Below are 8,557 nucleotides of genomic sequence, written 5' to 3' on the forward strand. Positions count from 1 at the left end.
TTTCAAAAAAAAATTCAAAAAAAAATTCAAAAAAAATTATAAAAAGTTCGAATTTGAAAAAGTATAATTCGAAAACATAAAAAATATATATATATATATTTTTTTAATTTTTTTATTTATTTAAATAATAATTTATTATATATAGAGATAACAAAGATATAAGAGTTTTTTAATGTATTTTTGAAAATGTTACTTTAGTAGTGGTAAAGATGAAAAGTGGTACCATGAAAATGGTAAACATGAAATTTTCCCAATATTTAAGTACGAGAAAGTAGTGCATATATATATACAAGCCTCGAGTGCTTTACATTCTGATATTACTTGATATTCTCTTTAAATTTTTTTATTCCATTGAACTGTTATTTTCATACAATTTCACAAAATAATAGAAAGAAACTCTCCAAAATCTGTATATATCCATACATTTTAGACAATGCAAACCCAAGGAATGATTAACCCAAGTAACACAAATAAACATTACCATACAAATTTTGTATTTTGTATATAACTTTTTCCATACCTTCTTATTTTTTGGATGATATCCATCAATCAATTTTCCTTTGGTGGATCAGCCCCTAGCCTAAGCTCAAGATCTAAATCCTCAAAGTGACCACCCTTAGGTTTGATCTCCTCGTTTCTAGTAATAATGGCACTCTTGCAAGAAAAACTTGAAACGAAAATCGACGGCTCCGATGAACTCTCACGCATTCGTCTTTTCTTAAGGCTATCACCCCTCCCTACCTCTTCATCGCTCACTTGAGCAGTAATCGGATAACCCTCGTGGATCACCAGATTCATTCTCGGTGAGAGATCAGTGGTGTCTCCAAGATTAACATTCTCTGTATCCCCGTTCTTTGGTACATCTCTCTCGATCTTTCTCTTCTTGCTTCCTTCTATAACCGGAGTTTCATAAAGATCACAACTCCTTTTCTTCACAAAAGTATTCGGGCACGACCGTGGGGAAGAAGAGAGAATATTTTCAGAATTGTTGGAAGGTTCTATAGCGTTCGGAGAAGAAGAAGACGTATCTTGCTTTTGAGGCAAACCGGAAGAAACCCTAGAAGGAGGCAGATATAATAAAGAAGAAGGAGAAGATGGAAGATCAATAACACGGGAGTGTTGAGACTTAAAACGATTAGGACTGGAGTTAAAAAACAAAGTATAGCAAGAGGTTTCACTATTTTTATGAGATGGATGCTCCGGAGACGAAGAAGACTTGGAGAATAAGTATTGATCGTCAGATTGCTTAAGCCGTGCTCTGTCTCTTCGGTGAACGTTCATGTGGCCCCCGAGGGCTTGAGCCGATCTAAACTCTCTCCGGCAAAAGCTACACGCGTAAGATCTTGGCGGCCACAAAGATCCGGCGGCATCGTCTTCTGCGAAGGCCAGCTCTTCCCATGATGATTGTTTTTTCTTGGGGATGAAGAGGCCACCAGGTTTGTCCATGCTAGAGGGACAACTTAGAAGTTTACGGCAAACCCTAGAAGAAAGTTTTTCTTTCTTTTTTTGGTTGTTAGAGGAACCCTAGATGATTAATAGTAGGTGGTGGATTACGGAAAAAGATGAAGCAAGGGTGTAATGACAATAATGGAGGTCAATTGTCACAAATACAAATTAAAGCAAATTAAACGATCAAGGATTTTTAATTTAATACATTTGATTAGTCGGATCGTAGGGATTTTTGGGGAGGCAGATGATGCGAACTTTGGATTTTAGTTAGAGTTAGCTGACTGATCTATAATCTTTTATGTTTGCTTGTTCCAAGTGGCTACCCGCAAATAACGTATATTAGTGTTTTATTACATTGTTTTAATTTTTGTGTATCATTCATGGAAAACGAAAATTTATTGTATTATGTATTCTTGTGAATCAACAGTAGTTATATAGTAATCCGTATAATATATACATGCTATACACACCTACGTGACTACGTCTATGCTTTTCTTTGAGGTGAATATGATTTTTGTTTCATAACAACTTGAAGTAGGTGCGACCCGACAATGGACGTAACTAAGAGAGAAATACTTGACAGTTTACGAAAATTTAATCTTCTTTTTTTTCATTAACTGTCATTTTCTATGTAGATATCAAATTAACAGATGGTATTTTAATATGGTTTCACTCTTAACATTAAGTGTTTCAAAATGTGTAATGTTTTCTTATATGTATTTAGTTATTTTATCAAATAGTTACATAAATTCTTCATATAAGAATGTGACTATTTTCTTAGGTTTATATATAATGTGTTAGGTATTAGTATATCTATAAAACATAATATATACCAGAATGAATAAACTTTTGAAGGTAAATCTAGTAAAACCCAAGCGTTAAATTCATAAAATTTCAAAAACAAAATGATGATGTGTTAAAGTTTCACTTCAAGTAAATAACAAGTGGAAGAGAAATAAATGTAAAAACTTTAAAAAAGAAGAAGTAAATAACAAGTGTTAAATTAATAGAAGTTTGATAGTCATACTTTTTGGTTTAGGGAGTGAAATGAGATTAAAACCCAAAAGGACCAAACCAGATTTTGGGCTTTAACTAGTGAAGGCCCAGAATATAGGCTTTTCTCTGAGTAAACAACGATCAAGCTGCTTGTGATAGCTTGTGAATGGTTGATGGCTTGATGCCTTGATGGTAATTAAGCACGGGTAAACGAACAAAGGGTTGTCAAGTAGCTTAGATTTTGGATTCTTCGTGCGTGTAAAATATGAGACTGCTTGTTAATTCGAAACTCAAAATGCAGCACGCTGGGAATAAGATTGCTTGTAGTTCCCAATTATTTTGTTCAGTTTGTTCAGGGCTTTCTACATTCGGTCGACCAAAATCATGAGAACTTAATGTTTATTGATATTATGTAAATTCTAAATTAACATGGATACAATTCTTTCTTGTTAAACTTTGTCATCGTCTTGTAAGAAAAGGTCCATGATTTCTTATATTAAAGGAAATATCAAACTCGTAAGACGTAACTCGTTAAAGTTTACTACCAAATGAGATTTCTTTATTTGGTTACTACCAAATGAGATAGTTGACATGATACTACTTGTGATAGACATGTAATCTTCATTAGTGCCAATTAAGATATTCACACACGTTTCAAGAGGGAAAATATTTAGTATTAATACTAATATATAAAAATGCCTTCTGCGTATATAAGTATAGTTTTACTGTAAGGTTCAGTCAAATTAAGAATTATAGAATATAATCACAGTCATCATCCACACGAAAGATAAACATTGAATCAAAGTAATAGTCAATCATACTAAAACTTCTTCAGTACCTAGGGATTAATTAATTTCTCAATACCTAACAGCAACTCGCTAATATTAGACTATACCAAATAGGAGGGTGGCCAAAACTTCGTAAGGCTATATTATTATATATATAGATATACTCCACATATCATATAACCATTAGGTTAAGATCCGCACCTTGCGCGGAACGAACATTATATATACTATGTTTATGTATTATATGTTCTTTTACATATTTATAAAATAATAAATATATATTGAATAATTAAAAAGTCAGTAACTATTACATATATAATTAAATTGATGTGAACACATAAATAAATTCATTAAACTAAACAATTATTTTTTCTATTTTATATTGAATATAATTAAATTTAAATGACGTTAACATATATACAGTATGTATTTTTAGTATTGATATATATTAAATGATGTTTTCTACTCATATGGTTATTTTATCATTTGTATTTTTTTAATAACAAAAACTTTAAATAACTGATAACAAAATTTTCATTATGTGATTAATAGTTTTAGTAATTTAAAAAAAATTCAATGCTAAGTTTAAAATTTAAATATTAAGTTTTAAATATTTGTTCAAAGCAAATTTTGAAATTAAAATATTTATATATTTTAGATGGTATATATTTTAATTTTAATATATATCTTTTACACTTAATATTATTAAATGGGACTTCTTACTTATATGATTTTGTAATCATTTATATTTTATCATAACAAAAACTTTTAAACCATGGATCGCAAAAATTTGAATGTGGGACTTTTAACAGTTTTAGTAATTTATAGTCGTTTAAAAAAATCAAAATATAACATATACAGAAAAATTTAAATTTTTATTATATGGTTAATGTAGCTGTTTAATTTATTTTATTAATTTAAAGTAAACAAATATGATAGAAAATACACTAATTTTTATCAAATCTTTATTATTCAAAATCATTAATTTTCATATATACTTTAGCCACATTAGGCAATTCCGAAATTTTTATTTAAGAAAAGAATGAAAAACATTAATAATGAATTTATGGTTAGTTTAATAAAAAGCTTATTATATATTTAGATGGACCAACATATATTCCTAAGAATTCTAAGATTCATTGTGGTGATGACACAAGGTTACCTCAAATGTTGTAATGGTTATCTTTTAATATATAGGGGATATTTATTAAATGAGACTTCTTACTTATATGATTTTGTAATCATTTATATTTTATCATAGCAAAAACCTTTAAAACATGGATCGCAAAAATTTGAATGTGAGACTTTTAACAGTTTTAGTAATTTATAGTCGTTTAAAAAAATCAAAATATAACATATACAGAAAATTTTAAATTTTTATTATATGGTTAATGTAGTTGTTTAATTTATTTTATTAGTTTAAAGTAAACAAATATGATAGAAAATATACTAATTTTTATCAAATTTTTATTATTCAAAATCATTAATTTTCATATATACTTTAGTCATATTAGGCAATTTCGTAATTTTGATTTAAGAAAAGAATGAAAAACATTAATAACGAATTTATGGTTAGTTCAATAAAAAGCTTATTATATATTTAGATGGACGAACATATTTTTAAAAGATTTTAAAACTCATTGTGGTGATGACACATGGCTATCTCAGATGTCTAATGTTTCTTAGGGGATATACAGGGATTCTATTGACATCGCACATTCTTTACTATAACTATCCAAACACATCCATCATCTTTATAAATATATTTTGATATTTTCCAACATCTGAAGATTTTATAAAATGCAAGACACTTTCAAAAAGAAACTAACTCATGTGTCGAAATTCATTAACTAGAAGTATATTACAACATCGTCTTAAAACTACGTATTATTTTGCTTCAGTGTTTCTAAGGGGGGGGGGGTCAATAACGTCAAATCTCCATATATTATTTGCGAAACATTAACTTCTTTTTGTACTCACGTGTCATCACTAGGATGATTCTTAGAATTATTAGAGAAATATGTTGATTCATCTAATTATATAAGAAGCTTTTTATTAAATTAAACCATAAATTTATTATTAATGTCATTTATTATTTCCTTAAATAAAGATTACGGAATTGTCTAATGTGGCTAAAGTATATATGACAATTAATGATTTTGAATAATAAAGATCTGATAAAAAAAAATATATCTTCTATCAAATTTGTTTAATTTTAAACTATTAAAATAATTTTAAAAAAGTCAGAATAACCATATTATAAAAATTTAGATTTTTCTGCATATATTATATTTTGAATTTTAAAAAACGACTATAAATTACTAAAACTGTTAAAAGTCTCACATTCAAATTTTGCGATCCATGGTTTAAAATTTTTGTTATGACAAAATACAAATAATTACAAAATCATATAAATAAAAGTCTAATTTAATTAATCATTAAGATTTAAAATATATATGTATATATATCATTCTAAATTAAACTATAAACCATATTGAATAAATAAATATTTTAATTTCAAAATTTACTTTGAATAATTTTTTTTGATAAAAGTTTTGAACTAACATTGATAAAAAATTTTAAATTATAAATTACTAAAATTATTAATCTTACAATGAAAATTTTGTTATCTATAATTTAAAGTTTTTGCTATTAAAGATACACATGATCAAAAAAATATATGAGTAGAAAGTATAATTTAATAGACATTAATATTAAAAAATACTATGTATGTTAATATCATTTAAATTTAATTACATATCCTATAAAATTTTTAAAAAAAAATTGTTTGGATTAATAAAATTGATTTATACGTTCGCACCAATTTAATTATATATGCAATAGTTACTGACTTTTAATTATTCAATATATATTTATTATTTTATAATATGTAAGAACATATAATACATAAAATAATTTATATATATAATGTTTATCTCGCGCAAGGCGCAGATCTTAATCTAGTGAATATTGTATAGTCCTATCTTTCTAAAAATATCAGTAGAATAATTTATTCATACGAATTGCAAATCTACAACTCTCCAGCGGTCTAACTTTATATTAAAATTAGGTGTGGATAAAGTTATATTTTAATTAATTTATCCATTCAAGATAAACCCATTGGATTGGCCGTGGTTTCATAAGGTCGAATGTAGCTTTCAGATTCTTCCTGTAGCTAATTTCACATTCAAAGGTTGCTTCTCTTATTAACCTTCAATATCATATAACAACTCAGTGACGTACGAAAACGTGTTGTTACAGCAACATAATCAAGAAATACCACGTGGCAATTCCGATCTTCTTATAAGACCAAACGGTTCTGTTTCTTGAGCTGTTATAGCAATTGCACAAATGGACGGTCTTATACCGTTTGTTTACAGAGCCTTCATGCAAATCCGTTATGGCGACGAGTCGTCGATTTCTTCTTCTTACTACGTTCGTTTACCGGGTGATTCAGGCCGGTTCGAGAGATCCGATTTCGAGGTAACGGGTCTTGGATCATCTTCCAATATGGCGTCGTCAAAGAACACAACCACGACCACTGCGTTTGCTGTTTTCACTGGAGTGCAGTCACCTGTTCATCGTCGGGTCGTGACATGATGCTAACGCGCTACTAAGGGAACCTGAGATGCGCGTGACTTTGTGATTACTACATGTTTAGGCTTAGTGTCTGATGTTTGCATGAGTGTTTAGACCTGTCGAATAAATATGATGTAATAATCGGGGAGGGAAGATTGATTTTCTAAGCGTGGGAAATTTAACCGAAGGGTGGTCTCGTGGCTTTTTCTGTGTTTCTTTCAAAGGGCTTTTAATTGTATAAAAACTATACGAATATTTTGGTTTATTCGTGAGCAATTATGAGCTTGTCTTTTGCTATTACAACATCGTTTATTATTTAGTTTGTTTTGAGTAAATAGAAATTTACAACGTCGAATATTAGAGAATGAACCTCCAGCTAAACTGATAGAAATATGAGAATGTGTTTAGGTAAATAGAATCATCATTTCTATTAAAATCTAATTTATTTGCAAAATATGTAAATTTGTACTAATAAATATAATATAAAATAAAATTTAAAGATAAAATATTTAAAATCAGATTAATATTTTTTAAGCTGACAAATAATATTAAATTATTAAAATATATATGATTTAGTTATATATGGTGGATTAATGTAAGTTGATTTTTTTTTTACGATTGTTGATTTTTCCATCAAAGATACAAACTATTTGTAGCAATAAAAGATGAATCGAATAACGAATTATCATTTTTATCATAAAAGTATTAAAAACAACGTTGGCATATATGACAAATTAAATTGATAGATTAACCAATTTTAATTAAAATATGAAAATAGTAAAATTAATGATAAACAAATTAAATAGAAGTATTATGTTTTTCAACAATATTATATTTAGTTATCCTGACAAGGTTTTATAATAGGTTGTTAAACACAATAAACTAAGTTTATTATATTTAAAAAAGACCCCAACAACTTTAATCTTTTTTTTTTTTTGTCATCCCCCAACAACTTTAATCTAAAACAAAAAATCATGGTTATTACAAAAAAAAAAATCAAAACAAAACCCGTCTATAAATATAAGCAAAAAATAACTATAAATTAAGAAAAAGTACTTCGTTGAAGTATGTTGCAATATCACTATATTTACCCACGTTTATTCCGTAGTAATTGCATGGCATTTTCGAGACTTTTTCAAAATTTTCACAACATTTTCATGATTATTTCGTCGCTATAATCAAAATTTATACTAGTGCAATTTAAGGTGCTATATTCCAATTTTTTTTTTGTCAGATTGGTTATAAACCATATACAGCTTAAGGTTTGACAATCAGTTTTACTCCATGGTAAGTTATGATCACAACTCGTTTCAAGAATCTGAAAGCATATAACGTCTGTCACTTACAAGACATAGTTTATCGTACTCAATTTATATCGTACTCCTCTTTCAATATGAACTACTTGAAGAAGTCCTATATATCCATGCACTTTAGACCATGATTAATCTGGGGTTCTTAGAGTGGGGTTCTTCGCGGAAGTTAAGAAACTGTTTCTTAATTTTTAACTAAAAAAACTAAGAACCGGTTCTTAAAATCCTTATTTAAAAACTGGTTCTTAGCTTTTTTAGTTAAAAGTTAAGAAACAGTTTCTTAACTTCCGCTAAAAACCTCATCCTAAGAACTCCGGGTTAATCATGCTCTTATAATATTTATAAAGAAGAGTCCAAAAACCAGAACGAGTCAAGCTCTGGTGGTAAAGGGGTTGCGGCTGTAACTTCCGCCACCCGGGTTCGATTCGCGCTGGG

At 28.2% G+C, this 8,557-nt stretch overlaps 2 protein-coding genes across 2 annotated transcripts; one reads left to right on the forward strand and one right to left on the reverse strand.

Moving 5' to 3' along the window:
- Nucleotides 1–226: 226 nt before the first annotated feature.
- On the reverse strand, nt 227–2,256 carry LOC106403291 (zinc finger protein 10-like). Its single transcript, XM_013844136.3, has one exon. The coding sequence runs from the start codon at nt 1,444–1,446 to the stop codon at nt 550–552; it is 897 nt and encodes a 298-aa protein (XP_013699590.1). The 5' UTR covers nt 1,447–2,256; the 3' UTR covers nt 227–549.
- Nucleotides 2,257–6,549: 4,293 nt separating this feature from the next.
- Nucleotides 6,550–7,112, forward strand: LOC106405213. Its single transcript, XM_013845793.3, has one exon. It carries the CDS (start codon nt 6,585–6,587, stop codon nt 6,831–6,833), a length of 249 nt encoding a protein of 82 aa, XP_013701247.1. The 5' UTR covers nt 6,550–6,584; the 3' UTR covers nt 6,834–7,112.
- Nucleotides 7,113–8,557: the final 1,445 nt, after the last annotated feature.

This window comes from Brassica napus, chromosome C4 (genome assembly GCF_020379485.1).
Source record: "Brassica napus cultivar Da-Ae chromosome C4, Da-Ae, whole genome shotgun sequence".
Taxonomy (NCBI): Eukaryota; Viridiplantae; Streptophyta; class Magnoliopsida; order Brassicales; family Brassicaceae; genus Brassica; species Brassica napus.

Coding starts and splice junctions, on each gene's coding strand:
- LOC106403291 (XM_013844136.3), bottom strand. CDS start 1,446: ATGGACAAACCTGGTGGCCTCTTCATCCCCAAGAAAAAACAATCATCA.
- LOC106405213 (XM_013845793.3), top strand. CDS start 6,585: ATGGACGGTCTTATACCGTTTGTTTACAGAGCCTTCATGCAAATCCGT.